Below are 27,900 nucleotides of genomic sequence, written 5' to 3' on the forward strand. Positions count from 1 at the left end.
CCTCCAGATATGGGGATTCTCATCAGGACCAGTGTAGCTGAAAAACATAAGATGAAAAATCATTGTCTTAATAAATGAACTCTAATGGACCCCTAGCTCGTACTGCCTCTTCAGCACAACAGCCCTTACCTTCACAACTGAACGACAAGCACTCATTCAACTTCAGCTGTTAAACCCTACAAAATAATATTATAGTCGTCATGAACCTATGTCAGTCCTGTAACTTAATAAACCTCTTGGGGTTTGGACTATCGTTGGGTGTCTAGAAAAAATTAAAAGTCAGAATCTTACTTTAGGTAGACGGGAACCAGCGTCAAGCCAATGGTAAATGACGCTGTTATTTGTATGTCTGTGGAAAGAAACTGCCCAAAATTAGGCTTTCCTTACAAATCAATGCGACCTACATGCGAGGTAAACTTGAAATGAAATGTACCTGTTGAAAATCGAGGTCTTTGCCTAGCTCAAATGGGACGGCACAGGTCAGGAGGAAGCAATTCACAAAAGTCTGTGGAGGACAGAAAGCGGTATTTAAAGATGATCATTTTCCGACCATCCATCCATCCCCTGAAATACTTTCCCCCTTGCTGGTCTGCCTGACCCGATCTGCTTTCCCTACCCCTTTTTAGCTTCCCCCCTCTACCTTCTTTGCCCCTTGGACGTGTGTCTTGGTTATGCTATCCGCTAGTAACTCATGTTATTGTGTAACACTGTCTGTTTTTCCCTATGTTATACTTGGCTCCTGTAACTGTTGGAAATTTTATTAACTTGTAACTCGCGGATTCTCATGTAAAGCGCTCTGATACCTTTGGGTCTAGCCAGCGCTATATAAAACTCTGCAAATTAATAAATAAACATACACTGCACCCTACCCACAGGGGTACCTTGGGCCTACCTTAGGGGTTACTCACATGTAATAAAATGGAAGGTGAGGGCCTGGCAAGTGGGTGCACTTGCCAGGTGGACATGGCAGTAGAGACTGCGCACAGACACTACAGTGGCAGGTCTGAGACCACTTTGAAAGGCCCCTTGTATGGCTGGCACAATCAGTGCTGCAGGCCCACTAGCAGCATTTGACTTACAAGCCCTAGGCACACACCGTGCACTGTACTAGAGAATTAGTAAGTCTAACAAGCCAATCATGGAAACACCAATGCATAATGACAATGTACAGAGGGAGCACATGCACTTTGGCACTAATCAGCAGTGGCAAAGTGCCCAAAACATCTAGACCAGCAAAAACGAAATTCAGCACCCAGCAAAAATAGAGGAGGCAAAGGCAAAAAGACAGGGGAAAACCATGCCAAGGATGCCAGGTCTAACACCCCATGTACTGATTGTACTGTACAATAGTGCAAATTTACCTGATTAAGGTTGCTCATTTTAATTAAGCCAGTTGTGCCACTACCTTGAACTTAGTGTGCAAATGGCTTTAGGAAGGAAGCCCTTTGTGTAGGTGTGTCAGTTTCTGCAGATTCACAAAAATCTAGGCATGGGAATCGGCATACTGCCCGGCCTACCTCCTTTGCACTTTCACCGTGGTTGTCCTTAGCTGCATGCACCATGGAAATCTTCAAAGCACATTAAACTCATTTTATTCATTGTTTTTTCCCCACCAGGATAACATTTTCTCTCACAAAATTTAAATGCTCATACTAAACCTTTATTATAGCAAACTTTATTGCATTAATTATTATTTTTGTTGTTGTAGAGTTGTATATAGCGCAAACTAGACCCGAGACATCGGGTATCAGAGCACTTTACATGAGCACCAGTTTCGTTACAGAAGGACACATTCATTTTTGTTAGGCACGGGGGATTAAGTGATTTGCCCAGAATCACAGGATGTTGAGCATCGTTGCCGAGACTCGAACCGGGTTCCCCAGCTTTGAGATTGACGGCCCTAGGATACATCCTCTCCCCATTAATTGATTGGAAACACCATTTAAAACGTTTGTCAGTAACCATAAAGTTACATTTTTTGTTTTCCTTTCCTTCCAAATGGCATCCTCCGTCCCACCCTTGGGACACCACTTTCTCACCATTTCTAAACTTAGAACTGAGGAGTCTGCTGTCCTGGGGTGTTTCTTCAGAACTCCTGGCCTGATTTAGAGTTTGGTAGAGGGGTTACCCAGTCAGACATGAGGTGGATATACTGTCTTATTACAAGTGCAGTATATCCGACGGCACTTATAATTAGGTGGATGGGATATCCTCTGATATACACTACTTTTTTTGTGAAGGAGTAACCCATCTGCCAAACTCTAAATCAGGCCCTAAGTTCCATCTTATGGTGTAGATGTCGGTAGGACATAATTTTATGAATTGGAATTTAGGGATTATCTTCGATGATGCCTTTTTGTGCAGCAAGGTATGGATTACATGGTTAAACAAGCATTGGCATAGCCAATAGGTCTCGCCTTTGGGATCTTATAAGTGTTTAGCTATGCAACAGTTGATGTTGTTGCACCAAGGATATTGTGCTGGATAACTAAACACTTATAAGGTCCCATAGGCGAGACCCATTGGCTATGCCAATGCCTGTTATTTTATGGGGGGCATAAATAACAGAAGGCTGAAGCTTTGGAAATAGTACCTGTGTAATAGTTAGTGTGATAGTTAGTGAGTTAGTTAGTTTGTTAATGAGAGAGTTAGTTTGTTAGTGAGAGAGTTAGTTAGTGAGAGAGAAAGTTAGTTAGTGAGAGTAGAGCGTGAGAGAGAGTTAGAGAGTTAGTTAGTGAGAGAGAGAGAGAGAGTTAGTTAGTGGGAGAGAGAGATAGAGAGTTTGCTTGGAGAGAGAGAGTCCGTGAGAGAGACATAGTTTGAATTAGTGTTTTTAAAGAGAGTTAGATAGTGAGAGAGTTAGTGAGAGGGATTGAGATAGTTAGTTAGTTAGTGAAAGCGTTCATGGCAGCTGTCAAAAACGGTCAAGGAATGTGGTGGGCATAAGTACTGATAACTACAAAAACACAGCGTGCTGGAGCCTAGTGTTGCAGTCCAGGCCCATGTCTGAGCTCTCAGTGAGTGCAACCATCAAGCGGGGCCAGAACCTCTGGCGGAGAGGCAGAGTTCCAATAGGTTTAATATCCAATGGAAATGGAATGCTGCAACACCCACATTTACAACAGATGCGCACAAACACACATGACAATGACCCGTGAGAGCAACACATGCACCTCTGAGAAACGTCCCACAGACATATGCCAGAAGCAAGATTTCCAAATATATTACAAGACCAGAGTATGCTGAACGAACAGGCCGGTGGCAGCCAAACAGGACCAGGCGAGTTCAACACTATTGACACTTAGCTCTATGCCAAACATTAAAAACAAAACGACTTTGCAAACACACTTTATTTTGCCAAAACATGCTGTACCTGCCCGTGGAGCTTCTCCGCCCGGTACCCGAAGAGGATCTGCTCATAACAGCCACCTAGCAGCCGTACACGCCGCTCCATGGTGCGAAAACTTTGGACAACAAAGTGCGGAGAGAGATCACGAAGCACATGTGAGAGTCATTTGGCGCTAGACTATGACTGCAGCACGAAAAGAAGACATCTTGGAAGGGAATCAGATTAAGGAAATATGTAGAGCGATGCCACATATTTATATTTATCTGTACAGAAATTTCTTAACAAAGATTTGTACATAATGACAATTAATCATGTAGCGAGACTTCTGAAATATTACATTTATCAATCCCGACTGTGATACGTAGATTTTCAATCAGTCGGTGATCATGAACAGACACTACTAAAACCTTTAAAAATAACTACAATTCTTGAAAAAGTACCATTCTTTCAATGTTCTTTGTGTTAGCAAATTGGATAAAACATATTACCAAAGGTTGTCTGCCTTTCGTTTTATTTGTCGTCTGTACATGAGGCTTAAAGAATCAGTCCACTTTCTCTGCAGTGAGGAACAAAGGCGCGTGCAAGTAAGAGGCTGCACGGCTTTCTATGATGAACACGGCACACAGGGAGGAGAGCGAACAAATCGGGTGCTATTAAGCATAAATAAAAAAAAACAAAAGCATATGTATGTGCATAAATTACAAGTGTGGCGTCCGAAGTGCTTGATTACATTGAAGCGCTTACTAAGTGGGACAGTGTCATGCAGCATGTAATGGGCTGGCTCACTCGTATTTGGTGAAAAGCGCTCATAATGAAAACAACCGCGGCCCCAAGGCCGCGAAAGTGAAAGTCCATTGTGCATGTACGGCGTTTCCCTTCTTTTCAAGCTCGTACTTGTGCTCAGCTGTTTTGAAGCACACTCGTGCTTGTGGCACCATCCGCCTTGCAGGAGCGAGCAACAGCTAATTAGCATGCGTGCCGCTGCTCACTCCCGCTAGGTGGATGCCGCCACAAGCATGAGTACGTGCTTTAAAAAGAGCAGAGCGACGGCTAAAGGCCCTCCTATGCAGCGGATGCTCGCAGCAAAGGTGAGACCTAAAAAGGGCCATGTGTCTCTTCCACTTGGTAGAAATTGACCGCAATATTCATTTATGTGGATTTTATAATTTTAGGCAGGATATGGTATAACATGCTATCCTTTACAAGTGAGAGCAGTGTCAAGTTAATGTGATACAGGGATCAGTGTTGACAGCTGCTCCTGTGATTACTTTCCTCGCTTAACAATGTCTTGGCTGTTGAAACAGAGCCCACTTGTCAGCTCTTGTATTCCCTGCTAGCTGGTGAATGTCTTAATTTCTGTGTCCATTTGGTAATGTGTTGCAGGTTGCCAGGCTGGAAGAAATTCTCAAACAAAAGCAAGGCACTGCTGGACACAAAGAAATGTCACAGTCCCATTCCAAAAAATTCCGAGACAGGCTGCAACAAGACTTGGATCGAGCCCGCTGCCGAATTTTAGAGCTGCAAGTAAGCATCATTTTTGTTCAACCAAACTCTCCCTGTTTTGTGTCACTTATTCCACTGTCATTCCCACCATTCGGTTAACATGAATATACAAGGTGTACACACCAAAGGCCGGCAAGAGTATAGGCTACTTACCAGCGGCGGCTCCTCCGCTAAGCTGGAGTAGCGTCACCCCACTATTTCAACTGCAAACTCAATACAAAAAATAAAATGATAACGTTCCATCTAACCTGGCTTGAAGCCAGGTGAGGTTACGGCCGGGCAGGGCTCCCGTGACGTCGATGGACGAGGAGTGGTGGCTGCACCTTAAGTTTGTATGAAGGTTTGGCCGGCCGTCTCAGGCCAGCCAAACCGTCATGCACACTTTGCATGTTCTCCACAGGGTGTATTGTACAGCCTAGGTGGAGAACATGCACAGCCTCCCAGTCCCTCTCTGAGAGTCAACCACGCCCTTCGACCAATCACAACGCTGCTGTAACGCAGCACCCCGATTGGCTAGGGGATTCTGGGAGGCTGTGTGCTTCCTGCTGTGGAGAAGAGGACGTAGGAGAGGTTTCAGCCGGCAGTATTCAGGTAAGTGCTTTTAATTTTTAATTTCTATCCCCTCTAACCCACCCCCCGCCCCCTTCGGTAACAGCCGCTACTGCTACTTACACAAACAGCGTTTTGTAAAATACATTTTTACTATTCACAAAGTAAATTTCACACTCGTATAAAAGGACTTAACTCAGAGAAGGATTTTTATGTGAATGAATCTACTCCCAGGAGTGGGTGTTTCCAGGCAGGAAGATCCTGAAAGGTTTTACTCTGACAAACATACCCCTTAATAGGCATTGACAAACTTCTCTGATGCATTTCGACCATGAAAGAATTTGGAAATTTAAGCCTGTCAAAGGGCAAAATGAAATGTCTTCATGTGGTGGAAAGGTGAAGGGAACATCCACAAAATTTGTGGAAGGTTATGGTAAAAATGTCAAATCCTTGGGAAGGCATTCCAACATACTCGGTATGAGTATGTACAATTGGGCACACAGAAACTCCTCTCCATGTGTGAAATGGCAACTCTCAAAAGTTTCTCAAGAATATGTCCTCAAATTAATAAATTGTCGTGCTGCTTTAGATATTCAGATATGCCAGTGAATATTTACTTTCTAATTTTCACGTCATACATACCAATATCAGATTACAATTTATTTTCTTATCTATTTTTTTACTCAAATGCAGCATGCACCATAACGAGAAATATACTGCAGTTAAAAATGTCTCATTTCGTTTTGATGTCTCTTAAAGGATCAACTTCAGAGAGAAAGAGAGAAACTCAAGGAACACTTAACTTCTACAAGTGCCAGAAAGGAAGAGAAAGCAAGGTAATCCAAGAATAATAATTTCTATGTTGAAGCTTTTTAACCACCTTTGTTTATTCTAGTTGTGGGTGCATTGAGGCTGCATTTAGACTTCTTGCAAGAGCGGTGGATACATCCTTGTCAAACGCTCTCTTAGAGAGCCAGAAATGTTGTCTAAACCTTTGCTGTTTGTATGAATTAGGATACAGGGGCCATAGTAAGCAAAGAAAGTACAGGAATGCAGTTTACCCTAACTGGCTTATAAAAATTCTCGTTAAAAACCTAGGCGTTTGCTTTAAGCTGTTGTGAAAATGTTCAGTTGACGAAGATTTCTGTATCTTGAGCAAAACACTGCACTGCCACAGACTGCCCTAGAAAAAACTCAAAGACAAGCTGAGACTGCACATCAGGGCCCAAGTGCCCATTTCTTTATTAGGCATATTCCCCTTCACACAGGCATAGTCTCCTCAAGCTATAAGAACTTGGTTTTTGCCCTAATTTTATATTTATTTGTAGCTTTACTTTTATCACTCCAGGGAAAAATAAAATGATAATAAATTGTTTTATTATCATTTTATTTTTCATCAGCTGGTTTCTAGCAGTGGGGCGACGTTCCTCCGCCATGCAAATGGGGGAATCCTTTTGCCTCTGTGCCCGCGCTGTATTACCGACGTGGGCACAGAGGCAAACATGCCTTTAGAAGGCACGCTGAGGGTGGGCCACTTTCAATGTGCCTTCTAAATGCAGCCCACTTAAGGATCCCATGGATCCCGAGTCTTCCCCTTGCAAGCAGATGCAGTCACTAACTGTATGGAGACATCTTTTACAATGAATGCGATACAACTCATTCCATTACAACGCGATCGTTACAACGACCAAGTTGTTACATTGCAAACCATTACAACGCAAGTTGTTACAAAGACTTGCTGTACGGGGCAGAAGTGTTGAATTTAAAATCCAACCCCTTCCCCACTGTTGCACAGACTAGAGTTGGAATAGTAAATTAACTATTCCAACTTCCATCGCCCCCTAGAGCAAGTTGTTGTAACGGATGCAAGGTGTACGATGTAACAACGTGGTCGTTGTAACGACTGCGTTGTAATGGCATGCAATGTATTGTATGCGTTGTAACATCGCATATTCCTACATGTACCCACCTGCAAGGGGTTCTCTAATCCCTTTTAAAAGTGCAGGCAGGTTGCTGCTTGCACAGAGAAACACGGAGCAGCTTTTAAAGTTGCTGGAAAGTGCACCCTGTCTATAATACAGGCCCAGGGGCCGTATTACACAAGCACCCCAGGGGCGCAACAGGCGTTTGTCTTCAGTAGATTCTTCCTGATAGGGCACACTTTCCATGTTTGCACCCGGCGCAACTGCTTTAAGTTGCACCATGGCGCAAACATGGAAAGAGTTCCCTATCTGTAATATGGGCCACGCCCTAATTGAAATGAGTGAACCCCCTCTAATGATAACGCTGGCGATGTATGTGTGCCAGCGCTCTCTGTATTACAAAAGGGGCTGAGCAAGCATCTGCAGCCCTTTCTGAAATACCAAAGTGCACAGGGGGTGCACAAATCGGGAGGAAATGCCTGATGCACCCCCGGGGCACTTGTGTAATACGGAACGTGGGCTTAGATTTTGTTATGCAGGGTCTGCCAATCTTAGGGACAGAAGCTGTAGGTAGCTTCAGTCTTTCCATTCGGTCTCTCCTGGCACATGCAAATACCCATACTTATGAGGCTAAAACCGCTTTTTAATTCAGTGCTTAGTCTAACTTTCTGTTTTTCTCTGCAGTGACATTGTCCATAGAATAGCCCGGTAAATTGTTAATTTGTGCGGAAAAATGTTGTGTGCAATTTCCAGCATGGAATTATGACACAAATATGCAAGCAACATTGATCTCCCCCTTGTTGGTCGCATCTGGCTTGTCTGTGTTCTTTCAGCATGAAAATAATCTTGCAGTGCCGAGCAAAAACAATCTTTTAACTAGTAAAGTAAGCAGAAAAGTAACAGAAACAGGGCAGTGGCTTGCGTAAGTGCTGGGCCGTCTGAGTCTCCATGCAGCCCCTAGCAATGACACTTTAGTCTTGAGTTGGCCAAATAGCATGGTGTCTACATGGGATATCCGGTTACTATTGTCTTTGCTAAGTATCATGATGAGTGGAAAGTGGGTTGGGAAGGAGACGCCATCACAAAGGAAAAAAACGCACAAAATGTTTGAAGGTGAAACAAACTTTCCATGGCTATCATTAATAGGTTGACCTACTCAGTAGGCTTGATGAATGTAAGGTTTTTAAATGGTGAATTGATGTCTACTTGTTTAATTAAAGATATGTGTTTTTCAGTACTATATTTATGTAAAGGTTTTTAAATGGTGAATTGATGTCTACTTGTTTAATTAAAGATATGTGTTTTTCAGTACTATATTTATGTACAGATGCGAGGCATTCACTTGGTGTATATGTGTAACCCATGTATTTGTTTTGCTTGAGAATAACGTATCATCAACTAGGCAGGCTAAATGGTCTCTCTTCCCAGCTCTATCAGTGACTTGGTCGAGGCTGTGTAGACCTGAAGGCTGGCTGAGCAAGATACAGCTAGCTGCCTGTGGGGTCAGGTTCCTACATGTCATTTATGCTAAGAAGTTGTACTATCTGATGTCTATGAGTCCTCTATGTGCTACTTGAGTAATCTACATCACAACAGTTCTCTTTCTTAAGAACTGAGTGCAAATGTGCACTGAAAAAGGACGACCAGCAACCCCTGACCCCGGAGAAGAGAGACATGGACATGAAAGCCCTACAGGAGGACTGGAAGAAACAAAGACACGATTTACAGTCCCAGGTATAGTCACAGTATATGCGCCCCATTGTATTGTCCCGTAGACCCGTCTTAATGGGTCCAATCCCTTCTATGTTTGTTGTGGGAATCATTTTGGATTCAAAGAATACTTGAAGTTCTCCGATCATGGGAGTCTCTGACCAGCTGACTTCTTCCATGCTGATGATTCACCTTCACAAATGTATTTATTTCCACTGATCATTGTGGATTGAAACTTGTGTTTCTCTTGCTCAGAGATTACAAACGCTGGCGGCATTGCTCTGCTTCTTCTTCCTTGGTCACTTCCTTGTTTCAGGTAGTGATGCATGTGTCACAATACGCCAAGTTCCAACAATTTCACAGCTAGAGCACCCTCTCCTAAGAAACTAGCTTTGCTCACCTAAGTATTTCCTCTGAGAAACTGACTTTTTTAGCAGATGCCTGAAAATCCCTAACCTGCTCCCAGCGCAGAAGCAAGGCGCCTTGCCCAACGGGATTTATCTGCAGAACCTGTTTAGTGGCACAGCAAGCACAGAACCCTGCTGGTGGATTTGTTGACTGTTGAGGGCATGAGAGGCAACTTGATTGGCCTGTTTCACCAATTTAACCCAGGTTAGAAAACATATGGATAGATAAAATGTTTGCCTTGTCCTCTCCTGTATAAATAAGCCATTTCGCATTTAAGCTCATGTGACGTGAATCTGCTTTCTTGGACAACTTCTGGGAGATGCAATCATGAATTGTAAGGGCTATGTGCCTCAGTACCTCAAACAGTGTTTCTCTTCTTCCAAAACATACATCTTTTGTTTCCATGGTATTGTCAACCTTTCATTTGTTTGAGGAGCTCTCTCTATTTTCTTTCTGCGTGCTCATATTGGAGTGGTCTTTCAAAACATGGATGTAAGGAGTCCACTTCAATTTAACCCAAAACAAGATCAGGGAAATTAGTTCCATGAACCATCTGCTAGCAAAGATATTGATGTTGATGTTGGAAAGAGAACCATTGTTAGTTAGATAGCCTCATGTATAAGAAATGATTGCTCCTTAAGACATCTTCCTAAAATGCCTACCAGAGCCAGCAGAACAAAAACAGCTCTGCTCATGCTCTGCAGACCCCTATGCCCATCGGAGATATCAGCAAGGTAACCACTTAGGCTAGCCCACCGACATTCTACACACTCTATACTTTTTATGCTTCTTAAAGTGATGCACAGTTTATCCAAGTGATCCTAAAAATACATTTGCTTAAGTTGCAACCTTTTTTCGTCCTTGCTCCTTTGCTTAAGTTGCTTCATTTTTTCGTCCTTCCTCCTGTCTTTCCCTTTTTTTCTCAAAATCTTCTTGCAGGCTGGGAATAGGAGAGAGCCAGTACACAGAGTAGGATTAGGTTACCTTAGAAGTATTGCACCCCAATAAACAAGTATCTTTCGAAATGGCAGCTTATTGTACTTACTTCTTAGCAAGATGTTTACCTTCTGGTTTTCCTAAAGGCTTGTCAAATGTGTCAATCAATGTGTCTTGCTTCAAAAGTTAGAGGAGGAGATGTAGTAATTTAATCTGTTGGTGTATGATATTACTGGGCCTTCACATGTTCAAATATTGATCTTATTGCGTATGAGGAGAGCAGGGGGAACATTAAAGGGGCAATGGTTGGTCTTGTTTAATAAACTGTCATCTGTTATGGTTACATTTCTGCAGTGTTGAGTTTCTTTCTCAGATGTTGTGCAGTGAATACTTACAAGTGTAAATTCCAATTTTATTTGTAGATTGCTCAGTTGAAGCAGACTTTGGAACAGCAGAGCAGTAGGTCCAAAGAAGCACTGAGGGAATTAACAGTACAGACCAACAAGGAAAAAGAAAAGTTTTTCCAGGATCTCCAAGACAACATCAAGCAAAGTCAAACTGTGAAAGTTCAGCTAGAAGCCACTCATCAGCGAGCCCTGAAGAATCTGGAAAAAAGCAAAAGACAGGAAATAAAGGTACATCAGATGGGGCGTACCTTTCGGGTTACTTTCTAATGTAGTAGAAATAGTTCAGCTTGTCAGAAAATATCAGCTTCTCTTTTCTTATTATTGTTCATCATTGCAGGAGATGGAAGAACGAGCTAAGAAAGAGCGCGCTGAAAGCTTGAGACTCCAGAACCAGTCTCACAGACTAGAAATGCAGACACTGGAAGAGAAGGCGAACAATGAACTGCAGGCTGAACGGGATCGTGTACTAAAGCAGCAAACAGCACATTTAGGTATGGAATTTTGTCTTTAATAGGACTTTCGGTTCTCTTTGGGCTTCTTAGGGCATCATCCTTCATTTTCCAGAACTGCTAACAATAATAGTATACATGTGGATGACTATTAACTGGGCTTCAAGTACTCATCCATGTCGTTGGCGTATAAATGTTTTCTAATACTGCATAGGTGAGCACTAAAGTATTAAGTGGCTAGAACGTGTGGCATAGGAAATTATTCAGCTCACCTCTGAATAAAACACCATAGAACATGAGGTTCCCTTGGAAGTTTTTGACAATGCCCCTTGGCTGTTTAGGTAGCTCTTTATCTTTGCTGTACACCGATACACTATTCAGTTCTAGAGGCCTTTTTTTTGTAGAAAAACTCAAGAAAGCTTATTTGGAAACACACATGCAGTCTTCAGCAGCCGAGTCCCCAGTGGCAACTAACCCGTCTCTGTTTAAAACGTGTTGATTCCAGAAGTCACAGAAAACATTCAAGAGAAGTGACCTACAAGATGTAATATATTTGTCTAATCCATTAAAAGACATGTTTATTGTCTGTTGTTGTCAAATGTGGTGAGGCCTATAGGAAGCTGGGACTACTGCCACAATAAGAAAACAAGGCTTGAAAAGTCTTCTTGTTGATGGCAGGGAAAAAAAACTTCTGATCGAGAAGTCATCAGTCCGTAAAGGCTGTTTATCATCTCTGCCTTTTTGGGAAGGGTAAACTTCAGTTATCTGTACACTCTTCTTAGGAGTTCATCAAACACAAGGGTAGTGGATTTCACAAGTGCGGGTCTGATTCTCCATGCACCTCCTAGAAATGACATATTAGCCTTGTGTTTGCAAAATAACTCGTCTACTTGGTATATCAGGTTACTAACAAGGTGTTTATTGTCTTTGCTAATATTCATGATGAGTTGACAGTGAGTTGAGAAGTAGACGCCCCATTACTTCCACCTGGATGACCCTGCAGAAACCAACTCCACAGACCTCCTAGAACGAATGGACAACGCCGGCCTCAACAATTATTCCCAGACCCATGCACAGAGAAGGACACACGATGTACCCCATCTTCACGTCTAGCAACAGAATTAGATAGAGCCACACCACGCTACTGACCTGGTCAGACTAATCCATCTTACACTTCACCATCACCGAACCTACCAGCATCACCCCCAACCATCACAGCGCCCCCTTCCACTGCTGGACGAAGGTCACTTAGCGCCAATGGACCAAAGCCCTCACCATCGCCCAACCCAACGTTACCACAGACCTGAAGCAGGCAGTAGAGAACTTCAACACCTGGATCACCAGTGCCGCCGACCAAGTCACACCGACCAAACCTGTCAAAACGCACAGATCCAACAAACGAGCCAGCTGGTACACCCCAGAACTCAGCTCAAATAAACAGATGTAAACAACTGGAAAGAAAGTGGTGAAAAAGCAAGATCAACATCAACTGAGCCACCTACAAATCGGCCCCCAACAACTGCCATTACCAGCTCAAAGCCACGAAGAAGGATGCACTTACATGCCAGATGGAGAACCACCAACTAAACCAAGGAACTCTTGACAATCGTCAAAGAGTTCACATCCTTGTCTGCCACTGAAAACTCGATCCCATCCTCACAACAACTCTGCAACTCCCTCGCAGACGACTTTCAGAAGTAAGCAACCATATACAGCCACTTTGATCCCTAACCCACTGGACTTCTCAGCATCCCATTGACCATCACCACCAACCACCCACTCTCCACATGGGAACAACTCATTACATCGAACACAAATACCCTTATGAGCTCTATCCACTCTGGAGCACCCACTGACCCCTACCCACATCGACTTTTCAACCTGGTAAGAGATGAGATTAGCCACCAGCTCAACACCATCCTCAACACCTCCATCACCACAGCCACCATTCCTGATGACTGTTGACATGCAAAGGTCTGTCCCCTCCTCAAAACACCATCAGCAATCCCTAGCAAACTCCAGAACTACTGTACCATCTCACTGCTCGCGCTTCCCAGCAAAGTCCTGGAAAAGGCTGTCAACCTCCAACTCACCGAACACCTAGAGAGAAACAACCTATTGGACCCTTCACAAACAGGATTCAGAGCCAATCATAGCAAAGAGACTGCACTGATCGCATTAACAGATGACATCTGTAGCTTTTTCGATAGAGGATAATTAGCCACCCTGATCCTTCTCAACCTCTCTGCAGCCTTCAACACCATCTCCCACTGTACACTCATCACTCGACTATGACAGATCGGCATCACAGACAACACGCTCAAATAGATGGCTTCTTTTCTCACGGGGCGCACCCAGAGAATACGTCTCCTTCCTTTCTCCTCTCAACCGAAGCACACCATCTGCGGCATCCCTGAAGGCTTTTCCCTCAGTCCAACCGTCTTCAACATCTACATGACACCACTTGTAGACATCCTCAGAGCCCATGACATCAACATAGTCTCCTACACTGCCAATCCTCTTGCTCTCAGCACTCTATACAGGCACCACCACCAAAATCTTGAGGAGACTCCAGACGATCCAGAACGCAGCAGCCAGACTCATCCTCAACCTGCCAAATAGGACCCACATCACCCAGCACCTGAAGGACCTCCACTGGCACCCAATCCAGAAAATGTCAATTTAAACTCCTGACACATGCCTTAAGGTTTAAGGGGAAATTAAGTAGCTATTGACCTCATGGTTAGAAACAGAACATTGGGACGGGATGTGATGCCCATTGAAAACTATGCTGTGACCCCTGTTGAAGATGGACATATGTATATGTTTATGTCCAAAGAAGTGGATGTACTTTTTACAGGACTTTTGAGTGACCATATCAGCAAACTGAGTACAGACTGACTACAAAAGTTCAGGAGCACTCAACATTTCCTTAGGCCCGCTCTGGTCTAAATTGTTTTTTTTACACACTAGGGGTTGTATTACAATACAAACGGGCATGGTAGTGGTCTGTGCAAGGTGCATCCACTTTGTGAACGCCTAGTGCAGACTAAGACAGTACTCTATATGATAAAAAAGTGCTGTCCATTGTCCAGGCACATACTCGTGCCTGCACAGGGGATGAGATCCGTTTGCAGTTGGGTGTAGTATGTGACAGCTTACAGGGGGATGTTTGAGAGTTTACCCTCAAAGGATGCCCTTAGGACGCATCTTCAATGTGGTGCAGTCAGTGCACATCCCTGTAGCCTGTATGCCCTGCCCTGCATCCATAATACAATGTGGCTGCAGGAACAAAGGTGAACATTTCTTTGAGATTACGTGGTTGCACACTTTACAGAGAGATCCCCACGAGCATCTACAGTTCCTAATATAGAAGTAGGCTTTGGTGAAAAAGATGGGAATAAATGCCTGTTGCTCCTCGAGGCACTTTGTACTACTGCTCCAGATGCCTTTCTGTATGTGATCATAGCATATTTCAGTAATGTTTTGTCTCTTTCAGCTTTCTTTTAACCCTTTGGGTCCTCATGATGGAATGGCTCCGTCATGAGCACCAGTGCTCCTGTGCTCATGACGGAACCATTCCGTCATGTGCACAGGTGCACTAAATCTCTCTGCTGCAAACATCAGAGGGATTTCCTTTTTAGGTCTCGGCTAGCGAAGGCTGCGCTTGCGCAGTCTCGCTCGCAAGAGATAATGACTTGGAGAAGAGGGGCTTGAACCCGCCCCTCTACTCCCCTGTTCTCCATTGGCTGGCCTCTTGAATGCTGGCCAGCCATTGGAGAAGAGGTCCGTCACTCCGAACAGGCCCCGTCCTTTTCGGATTCGGGGGCGTGTTTTTTCCAACTTTTCTAATTATCTCCTCCAGCCAATGGCAAGAGGAGAGTAAAGAAAAACACGCCCCCGAATTCGAAACCGCCGCTGCCTTTCTCCGAGGCATTTCTGCTTCGCCTCGGAGAAAGGCGGTGGTGTGCGTGTTCTCTACTCCACGGGTGGCAACTCTTCAGGTAAGGCTCGCTGCGGTGAAGTCTTGCTTCTTTAGCTAAGTATAAAATGAGACAAGATATCTGCTGCGAATGCAGGACGCCATGGATATCAATCTCAAGCATGGCAGTTTTTATTTGCACGTAGTTTGTTTGTATCGTAGTCATGCGTTCACACGACCGCAGTTGTCTCAACAGAGTGGTGCCACTGCCTCCAAAGCTGTAAGCAGCCCGGCACCAGGCAGAGGACGCCCTCTTAATCTGTTTCGTTTCTGAGCGTGCCCTCTTGTGGCAAGAGGTCTCGTCTGCTTGCTGGTGATATGGCCTATGTTCGGCTAACAACGGGTCCGCGTGAACGTGCGTCAGACCAGTTGGGCTACGCAGGCGAGACCCAGTAACACCTACACTCCTGCCTCCCGTGTCTTATTTTAAAGACTAGGCCCCAGTAACACTCTTCCTCTCAGTGTCGGTGCTGGCCCGTCACCCCGGCAATCACCCGACACAACAGGCCCCCTGGACTCTTGGCTCTATACCTCCGGTCCCTGTACCTCTGATTCTGTACACTAGAAAGTGTCCAGCACGACACCACTCTCACGTCCACCGACATTGATAATAAACGTCACATGAGCCTCACGCAAGATGGCCGCCCGTTTTCGGTCTGTGGTAAAAGCTGTGTTGGCGGTCTACTGCTTCTGTGCACCAGCAAGGGATGGCGGCTGCCGCAGTACACGCAGCTCGAGGAGAGGGGGCAGCCCCATGAGCGGGAGTACGCCATGTCCTGCCGGGTGGAAGCGGTGGAGGGCTCGGGCACCGGACCCACGAAGAAAGGAACCAAGCGGGAAGCAGCCCTGAAGGTGCTGGCAGAGCTCCGCGCTGGCCTGATGGACGGAGGCACCGGCCCTGCAGAACCCGCCACAGCACTTGGGAAAACTGCACACTGCACCGGGGCCCCCCTGGACCCAGCCAGCCATGGTCGCGTTTAACCCGACTCAGAAGGCAGGTGTTAGGAGCGCTGACACTCCTGGCGTACTGCTTTCCTTCTGGCACTCTGTTACATTAACAATGGCAAGGGTGGACTACAACTCCCAGAATGCACCTTCTCCAAATGAGTACTGTACGTGGGTGTGGAGCTGTGTGACTAGCACGGTTTATGCCCCAATCTTAGCTCAAAGCGTATACCTGGTTGTGACTAAACATGTCCCCCTTTTGAAATCGTGAAGTGAGCAGTTATGTTAATCGCAGTATTCTTTGACATCTTCAAATTGCATTTTTGCCAACGCGTCTCTCACAGGCGAGGAACTTCACTTTTCGGCAAATCACAGCACACTAGCCTTAAAGAGTGACGATTAACCCCAACTTTATCTTCCTGAAACTGTGTCCACCTTACTGTACAAGCGACCCCGTCTTGGCTTCGCCTTTTAAAGGAAGCATGGCATGTGTAAATGTGTGATTTACATGTAAACGAAATCTTTGATTCCCATAGTGTGCCACCTGACGGTGTTTTGGTGTCTCTCTGAGATTTCTCGTATTACTTCAATATATATTTATAACACTACGACTGGCATACATCTAAAACCAGCCAGGACTCCTGGTTTTACTAATGGGAGAGGATGTGGTCTGATGGCTAGACTGCCGACTTTGGAGCTGGGAAACCAAGGTTCGAGCCTCCATATCCTTTAATTCTGGGCAAATCACTTAATCTCCCTGTGCCTACCCCAAAACAATGAATTGTCGTTGTGTAACGTAACCGGTGATCATGTAAAGCGCTCCAATACCTTCGGGTTGGGTTCGCGCAATATAAATATGCCCCCCAAAAAATGGAGGTTGGTTAGCTGTTTAAGATGAGTAACTGCCATGATTTTGCTGTAAATATTATTGAAAATGTTTGAATTCTGAAACTAAGAATGAATTAAACATTACTGGGGTCTGTGGAAGGGGTAATGGTCTTCAGAGTTTCAATCACTCTCGTCATCAGCGCCCCCACCCCCTCAGGCCAGAGGAGTGCCGCCCCCTCTTGCCACCACCCTCAAAATAAAACAATAATTAACCCCGTTTTATTTTAATCCCCCAACCCGCCCCAGGAATCTGGTTACCATGCGCTTGGCTGTTTGGCCTGCCGTCTCAGGTTGGACAAACCGTCATGCGCACTGAAGCTCTTTCCAGTCCCAGCTGCTGTGCTGCGCTGGAAAGAGCAGGCACAGGCTTCCAGTCTGTCTGGGAGTCCAAGTTGACCGTGCTTAGACCAATCACAACGCTGCTTTAATGCCTTAGGATTCCCCGCAGTGCAGTCTGGGAGCCTGTGGCCAGAAGAAGAAGGAATGCAATACAGTGGTGTTCAGGTAAATTATTTATTTTTACTCTTACGCATATTTGCACATAATATGAATATGTGACCTTTTCCCTGTTCATTCTTCAAAGAGGCTGAGAACTGCATGACCATGTATTTTGAACACCTTTTTGACAGGCACTGTTCGAAACTCGCACTGCCTGCATCCTCAACTGCATAGCTCTTAATCGTGACACCCATATTAAAACCTGGAGGGTACTCAGTTCAAATCATGCACAATACAGGAGTAATATGCTACACAAAAGAATGTAAATATCTGGGAATGCAAGACTAAGAAATCGATCAGTGTTTTTGCCTGTGAAGTGAAGGACATAAATACAGGCCCCAAAAGGGACCCGTTAACTTTACTTTTTTAATTATTACCATGTCTAAGACCCTGAGGGACCTGGCCACCTTCAAGCCCCGACAGTATTCTTCATTTGCTTTCACTGATGCCATTTGGATTAACAACAAGGGAGGAAATTGTCTGCCTTTACTGCGAAGGGGGAGACTTTAATGACATGAGATGAGGCTAGACTGCAATATCCTCGATCCTGGTCTGATGAGTAACGTGGTCCAAAATTATACTGCGATTCAATTGGTGGGGAGCAACATTCCAATATGTGGTTGAAAAATCTAGGAGGAAATTAAACTTTGAAATGTGCAAATTCTGCAGAGGAATGGACTTTAATTTGATTAGAAATGGGCTGATCTTGAAAGTTTAGGCTTTTAGCAGATTACAAGGTTGACCTGTACTTGGTCAGTGTGACATGCTTCTAATGAACATATTGGGGGAAGTGGATCTAGCTGGCTGCATTTAAACTTTGCTCAGAAGGTACCAAGATGCTGAAGTAAACTGGGGGATCTGTAAAGGGATTCCAACACTTTGGCAGCATGGTTATAAAAGCATTCAGACTCTGGGGAATAATGTTCCTCGCCTACCCACAAAGGTAGACTTGCAACACTGCAAGCCTTGAGACCAAGGGCATAGGAGACTACATTTCTTGGTGGGAAATAGACAGCAAAAGCAGAGCCATCAAAAGATGAAAACCATGCTTGGGATGCCATATAGTAGTGCTAGCGGGGAAAGACTGGAGTATATCGCAAAGGAGACACAGTACACTCGGTCAAGGATGGTTGGGGAGTGGCCGGTATGAACTAGATATCTGTAGCGGGCTAAGCCTAGAATCTACAAGTTGTTAACCCAAGGATCGACTGAAAATACTTTTAAAACCTTAAATACAACCTGCTTTTAAGAGTTTCACTCGGATGGAGTGATAAAAGTTTGACCTACCCCTTGTACTACCCGCCTGCGAGCGGTGATTACATTTTTCTATTAATAAATCTGTGGCCATGTGAACTTTGAGTTGTCTGTGTGATTTACTTAAGCATTGTGTGTGTGTGTATATGTATGTATATATATATAATTTTATGGGATGGCGTTGGACCATGGCTATTGAGTGTCCTGTATCCTGATGTTATAAAAGCCTCGGCGGATATGCCGTCATACTCATGTTTGTATTCCGTGATCTTTTTTTTTAAAAAAAAACTTAACTGTAGCACAGGCTTATATTGACAGGACTGCTGAAAAGGTGTTCGGTCATCTAGAAATTCCTCGAACTAGTTTACCAGTTGGATATTGTTTCTTTCATGTACTTGATTTCAGACTGATTACACTGGTTCCATCAGTGGTTTGTCGATAACGGCAGTCTTGGACAGGAACGGTTGTATTCTGCACACGATTGCACAGTGCAGAGGCATTCACATCTGCTTTGACACCCCATCCTGAACAATTAAAGACACAACACTATTTGTACATGCACTGCAGGGTGCATACATCAAGCTAGGGCCAAATGCCTTTGCTTGGCAGTTTGAAGGCTTATCTTAAACTCCAGCTTTCAATTTCCATAAGTCCTTTAATATAGCCTGAGAGATTGCATAGCATTTTAGACAAGAAACCTCTATTTAAGAAACTCTGCCTTGCAGCTTGGATTACTTGTAAATGCCTGGCCCATACATGACATTATTTTTGTTTATGTTTTTGTTTTTAAAACATGTAGAGAAACGGCATTGTTATTTACAATGTCAATAGCTTAATCAGTGTGTGTGTAGGTGGCTCTGTGTGTGGGTGCAAATGCAATAGGTCTCGCATTTGAGAGTGATTAAGCTATTGACAGTGTAAATAACAATGCCGTTTCTTTAAATGTTTTAAAAACAAAAACATAAACAAAAATAATGTCATGAGCAATGCCAATAGATCTAACTTTAACCATGCCGAGACCATTGCATTGTAAATGCTTGTTTCAGTAAAGTGAAAGACCGGATTAAAGAGGCAGAGTGGACAGTGTTTCAAAGCCAGGACCTAGAGGACTCAAGCCACTTAAAGTCCTGCTGACAGCTTCACAGATGTGGTGAAAGGCCACTCACTGGCCCTAAAGTGTTAGAGGAATTTAAGTAGTGCAAAAAAGCGTCTGTCGCCTAAAGAACAGCAAATGCGCCTTGAAGCTGGATAAAGGGCACCAGCAGAAAACAAACACGTATAGCATCACGTTTTACTGTTCAAAAAGTAAACCCAGTACATTATGTTTAAGATCTAAAGAACGTTTAAGGAAGTATCTAGCAAGTTTCACAAGTGTGTTCAAAACCTCTCCCTTTCAGTCATTTTTCGATATGTGGAAAAACTATATGTGATTTATAAAGTAAAAGAAATCATGCGTTATGTTAACTTTATTGTAAAAGAGGCCAATCCAATTTCGAATGAGCAATATAATAATATGACATTACGTATTGTGATGTCACTTCCCAGCACTTGCATATGCTACCTAGTCACCCCCCCTCCCCCCCCAACTATCTTTCGAAGGACTTGTGCCGTGGAGTAGTACATCTCAGAAGAATGAAATGCCGAATTGGCCCTGCAGATGTTCGCGCTTGTAACCTGCGGATCATGTAGGTAAGCGAGCGTTCAACGGAGCGAGCCTTCTTACTGTGCACCCTCCATTTTGGCAATACGCGTACATACCTTTGGCGGAGGAGTTCTCAAAAATAATACCCTAGAGCATTAAGGTGCGCGGCTTCTGTTCTTTTTCTTTATTATCTAGTTAATACTTCTTTGTTTGGAGCAGGAACTGGGGCAGCTTTGCCACGTCTCGTATGACATGTTAGGCCAATTACTACCGGCCCCATGGCCTGGCTTAGGGCGTGGCCTCACTTTGCCCTTACTACTCAGTGCCTCGTTCCTGCGCTATGTGAACCTGCTTTGTTATTCGGGCTGCTAACTATGAGCTGCCACTATTTTATTCTGCCAGGTATGCTGCGCCTTGGCCACTCTCTATCTGCCCTCTGCTTTGATTTGATCTATACTGAAACGTTTTTCGCAGGTTTCCCTTTGCTTGTACAGTTGTGTGGGCGTTTCAGGGAAAACAAGCATTAAAAATGCAAAAATTCTCGATTTTCATCAGGTTAAAGCCATTTGCGTTGCTATACCATTAGCAAAGCAAATGGCTTTAACTTAATCAAAGGCGAGACCTATTGCATTTTCAATGCTTGTTTCTTATGGGGCCTCAGGAGGTGGGGAAGAGCTTCCCCAACCTCCCGAGGCCGTTTCAGGATTTCAATGTAAAGACAATCTCGCGTATGACGCGCTGTCGTCATTACATGGAAAACGAAACTGAAACCTAGTTTCAGTTTCAATGTTTTGATGCTCGTGGGGCTCTCTCAGCCCCCCGAGCATTGAAACACTTGGGAGAGGTATCGTTGGAAAGGGGAGAATCTCCCCTTTCCAATGGTACCCTTCCCTAGTGGATCCCTGTTTGGGGATCGCCCCAGGAGGGCAATTCCCATGCAGGGATCTACCCACTAGCTACCAGGGAGGGGGAGCGGCTCCTTGGACAATGGCCTTTGCTCCCCTCATAAAATATTGCCACAGACAGTCTTTCTGTCGCCCTGGGGGGCAGATGGGGCAATAGCCCCCAATCTGTCCACCCCGGGGGGGGGGGGCGGGGGGGGGCAAAAAGCACCCTAGACGCCAGGGATGATATTTCTATAGGCCTGGGGTGGGGGCTGCTCAGAATGGGCATCCCAATGCCCCCACCCTACCCCCCTAGAGAAGGAAAAATACTTTCTGCTCCCTCACCCAGGAGGCAGATGGGGGGCAGAAAGCCCACTAGGCACTAGGGATTTTATATATATACATAGGGGGGGGGGCTGGCCAACCCACTTAAAACAATGCTACAGTTTCTGCCCCCTCTAAGAATCAGATGGGGCAATAGCCCCTTATCTGCCCCCAGGGGCAGAAAGCCCACTAGGCACCAGGTATTTTGTTTTCCAAAAGTTCGGGGGGGTGGCTGCCCAGAATTGGCATGCCAGCGCCCCCACCCCCCAATCAAATGTCACAGTCGCTCTGCACGCCCCCCAGGAGGCGATCGGGGCAGTAGCCCCAGATCTGCCCCCGGCAGGGGGGTCAGAAAGCCCACAATGAAACAGGGATTTTTCTATATATATACATAGGGTTTGGAGCTGCCCAGAATGGGCATGCCAATGCCCCCAACACCCCAAAAAATGCCTCAGTCTTTCTGTCTACCGCAGGATGCAGAAAGGGGCAGTAGCCCCTTATCTGCACTCCCCCGGGGGGCAGAATGCACACTAGACACAAGGGATTTTTGTTCCCAAAGTTCGGGTGGGGGCTGTCCAGAATTGGCATGCCAATGCCCCCCCCCCAAAAAAAATGCCACAGTCTCCCACCCCCCATCAGGAGGTAGATGGGGCAGGAGCCCCTGATCTTCCCCGGGGGGGGTGGGGGGGGGGGGGCAGAGAGCACACTAGGTGCCAGCGATTATGCTGCTATTTTAATACGTAGTGGAGGGGGCTGCTCAGAAGGGGCATCCCAATGTCCCCACCCCCCCAAAAAATAGCTACAGTCTTTCTGTCCCCCTTGGGGGCATATCGGGGCAATAGCCCCCGTTTTCCCCCTCCCCATGGTGGCAGAATGAGCCTACCTGTGGATTTTGGGTCCTAGCACAGCTGGCACCCAAGGAAACCTAGCAAACCTATACATTTTTGAAAACTAGACACCCAGGGGAATCCAGGATGGGGTAACTTGTGTGGGTCTCAATAGGTTCTGTTACCCAAAATCCCTTGCAAACCTCAAACTTTGTAAAACAAAAAACACATTTTCCTCACATTTCTGTGATGGAAAGTTCTGGAACCGGCACAGATCCACAAACTTCCACCCACCAGGTGCATGCTTTTTAAACAAGATCACCAACTTATACATGTGCATGCTTTACCGTTTTGATTTAATCAAAATAAGTTTTCCTTTTGGATATTTTCCCTCTCTCCAACCCTCGAGCATTCTCACATGACACATTAACACACCCCTTCCTCCAGCACATCCATCCACAGATTAAACCATTGTGTGGCCTTCTACCTCTGAACTATGACTTGTTAGTTATAGTGTGAGGAGACAACCTATAACTTGTAAGGATTTCTTCCAGTCACTTCAATTGCCCTTTAAAGTACAATCAAACTGCTCTACCATACTGTTAGACCTGGCACCGTAGGCGTGGATTTCCCCTGTATTTTTGCCTTATGCCTCCTGTGTTTTTGCTGTGTGTTGTACTTCGTTTTGCTGGTCTAGATGCTTTGGGCACTTTGCCACTGCTGTTCAGTGCCAAAGTGCAAGTGCTCCATTTGTAAATTGTTGTTAAGGACTAGTGATTCCATGATTGGCATATTTGATTTACTAGTCAGACCCTAGTACAGTGCATTGTGTGTGTCCAGTGCCTGTAAATCAAATGCACATTGAATCACGCATCACACCATGGAAACTGAACTTACCTGATCTTTCTTCGCTGCTGACCTGGGTGTAGTAGCCCTCTGCCTTCCCTCCCGCCGCCGCACCGCCAAACCATCACGGCCGCAGTGTGGAGGGACTTCATTTCCCAGGCTACCTAGCGGTTTGAGGGCGGAACCTGGACACACCGCCTACGCGCCTGGAGGCGCTATAAATCACTGGCTTCCTCCGGTGGAGCGGGGGACCACATTGAATCACGCATCACACCGTGGAAACTGAACTTACCTGATCTTTCTTCGCTGCTGACCTGGGTGTAGTAGCCCTCTGCCTTCCCTCCCGCCGCCGCACCGCCAAACCATCGCGGCCGCAGTGTGGAGGGACTTCATTTCCCAGGCTACCTAGCGGTTTGAGGGCGGAACCTGGACACGCCGCCTAAGCGCCTGGAGGCGCTATAAATCACTGGCTTCCTCCCGCGTCGCGGGACAGCGCGCGGGCTGCGTCGGGCTAAGCCCGGGCAAAGGGCGGGCCGTCTGTGGCCGTCAGGGGCAGAAGGTGGCAGGGCAGGGCAGGGCCCCACATCGTGGCTCTGGTTCACCGGACTACTACCGTAAGACTCTTATTCTTTGGCCGAACTGTATCGCTGAGGCGACCATTACCTGTAAGGGCGTATAATTCCTTGTCTGTGTCCTCCCTGGTGTGTTCATCGCATTGACTGTTAAGGTCCACTGAGTAGCGAAAGTATCCTTTTTTGCTCACCATGTCTTCCCGTAATTCCCAAGGCAGACCATCGCTTTTAGGAGTTTCTGTATGCGGTACTCTGGACAACTTTCTTATAAGGGCCACTTCGGTATTCGAAAAAGAAATTGCCCTGGCGGAGCGACGCTTATCGGCCGACCATCTATCGAATAAGCGCTGTTCACTAGGCTCGTTCCAGTTGGTCACCTCCCCAGAGCCTGCTCCACCCCTGCCTTGCCTGGGGAATAATTCATTGAGCGATGTTAATACTTCTATATCTGTGCAAGATAACATTCTTTTGGCTCATATTTCTAATAATACCATAGGGAATGTGCCCAAACAATCCTCTCTGTCTTCCCCAGCTTCTATTATCTCAGAGAGTCATACTCTCAGTGTTGACACTGTAACAGCCCAGATGAACAAAAGTAAAGAAAACCTCTCTGTCGGCCCACCACCTAAGAAAAGGAAAAGGGGAGGGAAAAAAGGTCACAATAAAACTAATTTACTTAAAATTTCCAAGAGGTCTGCTTCCTCAGACACTGCAAAGGTGCCTGGGGGCGAGACTTACTCGGACCCTCACTTTTTTAATTCTTTAATTGATGATCTAACGGAACGTTTGGAGTCTCTTGTTAGATCACTCCTTCTTCCATTCTTAGAAAGATTGAAGAGAGTGTCCAACCAACTTGGGTCACTGGAAAATTCGATCCAAAGTAACACTAATCAAATAAAACTTCATATTTCAGATAGAGTGACACATTCAAACTGCCCGTCATCATTAAATCCACCTTTATTGACTGCTGATAGACAGAGCAGGTCAGTAGCCGTCCAAACAGTACCATCCTTCTTGAGCCCAAAACTCTTGACAACACATCAGACGGTTGTGTCTGATACAGATTACGGGCAGATAAATCCCAGGGAGCAATCTCTTGGGACTGTCTCGCCCAGACAAAATGGAACTGCACCAAGTGTGTTGGGTTACCCCGACGGGGCAAATAGGGAGCACATAGATTTGCCTCCGGAGGCGGTACCTTATGTTATCGCTTTAGCAGGAGTCCCAATACTAGAAAAAGGGAAAAAAGAGGGATACTCTGACTTAAAAAATAAGGTCGTTCATTGGCTGGCCCAGAATAGAACCTTACCCCTAAATATTCATGGGCAAATTCTAAATGTCCGTAGACTGGGCTGGGTCGGCCCTAGACCGAAAGAAATACAAGGGGATTTGATCATTGTAAATTTTAGAGATCACAGGGCAACAACGCACATAGTAAATTGTTACCAAGGGGCAGGGCAGAGTGTTATCAGAACTTATGATCTGACTTATTTTTACCCACAGCCATTATTGAGAAAACCCATACACCCTACAATTTATCCCCGGTTCCAAACCGGGGGCCCAAATTTCAATATTCCCATCTCCAATCGTTTTTCAATTCTCCGCGGTTTGAAGGACGTGGATTGACTTTCTACTGGGAGAAAAAATCGGGATCTCCTGGGGTCTGGTGATAAGTCATCTGATAACTGCGACCCCCGGCTTCCCCGCCCTGATTTTTCCACAGCTCAAAACAATTACATACAACAACGGGATCAAACCCTTGTACAATCTTGGGTGGACGTACCAGGGGTATTCCCCTCCCCATCCTCGAATACCACGTTTGGCCATAATCGGGAGATTACTAAGCCTAAAATTGACGTCCTATTTTGGAACGTAGCTGGACAACGTTCCAAACTTGCGAATGATGTATGGAGTAATTTCATTTCCACCTTCAACATTCTGTGCTTACAGGAGACGTGGCTGACAACGGAGATCCACGTAGATGGGTTTAAAACTTACTTTTCACCCACCCAACCATCTAAGTTTGGAAGGGCTAAGGGCGGATTAAATATTTACATCTCAAATCTGATCAATATTAACAATCTGAGGGTAATAAAACTTGATCCCAACTATCAGATCCTTAGTTTTGGAATAAATACAAAGGAAATTTTTCTTTTGGTAAATTTCTATAATAACCTCTCAGAGACAGAAGCTGCGAACCTAGTAAATACTATTAGTTCCTTAATTTCATCTATTACAAGGAAACTATCCAAGGGGGTAATTACCTTATGGGGTGGTGACTTTAAAGCCCCCTTGCCAAGTGGCTAACCAATTTTTATGTGGTATTAATGATGAGAGTGACAACCCTATTCCCCATTGTAGTCATACAAGACTGGGCAGCTCCCTAAATGAAGCTATGTCCAATTTAGACTTAGGAATTGCAAACAATCTAGTAAATCCAAGCATGTCAATGGCTCCCACCTTTCATGGGAGAGGTTTTCATTCTACTATTGACTTTATTTTGTTGTCTAACGAAGCTTTAATTGGTGATAGCTGTTTTTATTTACATCACATTGTCTTGAGTGACCATTATCCCCTGAGTGTCACCATTCAGCTCTCTCACCGACACAATCTTAATATCCACAGCCTATTGGATCAAAATAACTTAGCTATGGACAGGTGTAATGGCTATTCCCTTAAGTGGGCCCTTGTTGATCCTGTTGAAATCACTAAAACAGTGGTCACCAATGTACTTTCGCCCATTGAAAAATGTCTAGATTTGGCCACAGCAGATATTGATGTTGTTGTCAACTTTGGAATTTTGACCAAAGCCATAAATGAAGCTTTGAGGGCGAAAAATAACAACAAATTAAGGAATAGATCGGGCTGGTTTAATCACAGTTGTACCGTAGCCTATTCAAACTTAAAATCCGCACTACGTTTGACAACTAGGGTCCCTGCTGAGATCTCCAAACTGAGGAGGGCTTATAACTCTGCTTTAAAAGAAAGAAAATTGGAGTTAAAACAACAATTTTGAGACCAATTACATGAGAGCTGCTTATCGAAAAACAGTGCCGCTTTCTGGAAAGTGGTAAAATCTCCATTTCTAACGGACAGTGGTGACTCCCCCAAAATTGAGGTTGCTATTGATGAAAACGACTGGGTAGATTATTTCTCCAAAATCTTTATGAAAAACCCAGTATCCACCGATAAAACCACTGGTGATTTTTGTGATCTATGGCCCTCTCCGTTCCCTATTGACCTGGACATTTCATTAGACCAGGTAACCCGGGCCTTAAGTGCAAGTAAGACAGGGAAGGCCCCGGGCCCCGACGGGGTCCCAATAGACTTTTTTAAAACTCACACTGATCTTTTGATTCCTTATTTGATGAGGGTTTTTAATGCACTGTGCACTGTGGGATTCCCGGAATCCTGGAAAAAGTCCATTTTAGTTCCCATTTTCAAGAAAGGGGACCGAAATCTAGCCTCCTGCTATCGTCCAATTTCCCTTTTAGATTCCTTGGGGAAAATGATGGGTCGGATAATTCTAGGTCGTTTGCAGGAGTGGGCCGAGGATAGTCACATCTTATCCGACCTTCAATATGGGTTTCGCGAGGGCCTCGGGACTATTGATCAAGCCTTAAATCTATCACTTTTGATAGATAAATATGTAAATATTAAGGCCGGTGTCCTCTACATGGTCTTCGTTGACCTCTCTGCCGCATTTGATTGTGTCAGTCACACGAAACTCTGGTCTGTTTTGCTAGAGATGGGGGTGGAGCAGAGAGTCGTCACCTATTTGAGAGAACTATACTCAGATGCGACTGCCAGGGTGAGGTTTGGGACCAGTGGAGAACTCACTGCGCCGTTCGGAGTGGAGAGGGGCGTCAGGCAAGGTTGTGCTCTGGCCCCCTTTCTCTTCACCCTTTATACCAACGGATTGGAGAGAGATATGCTGAGGGGGGCCCGCGACCTCCCCATCGTAGGCAATCGCCTTATTCCGGCCCTTCTCTACGCGGACGAAGC

The 27,900-nt window shown here is 45.2% G+C and overlaps 1 protein-coding gene across 4 annotated transcripts in view; it reads left to right on the forward strand.

Moving 5' to 3' along the window:
* The window catches only part of FAM184B (family with sequence similarity 184 member B), a 496,675-nt gene that overhangs the window by 226,462 nt on the left and 242,313 nt on the right, over positions 1-27,900 (forward strand). For all 4 annotated transcript variants that reach the window (XM_085642369.1, XM_085642370.1, XM_085642368.1 and 1 more), the window contains exons 7-11: positions 4,733-4,873; positions 6,161-6,237; positions 8,934-9,057; positions 10,800-11,012; positions 11,122-11,275. In XM_085642369.1, coding sequence (XP_085498495.1) covers positions 4,733-4,873; positions 6,161-6,237; positions 8,934-9,057; positions 10,800-11,012; positions 11,122-11,275 — 709 coding nt within the window. The remainder of the gene's footprint in view (positions 1-4,732; positions 4,874-6,160; positions 6,238-8,933; positions 9,058-10,799; positions 11,013-11,121; positions 11,276-27,900) is intronic.

The sequence above is a fragment of the Triturus cristatus genome, chromosome 2_2, assembly GCF_964204655.1.
Source record: "Triturus cristatus chromosome 2_2, aTriCri1.1, whole genome shotgun sequence".
In the NCBI taxonomy this organism is placed as follows: Eukaryota; Metazoa; Chordata; class Amphibia; order Caudata; family Salamandridae; genus Triturus; species Triturus cristatus.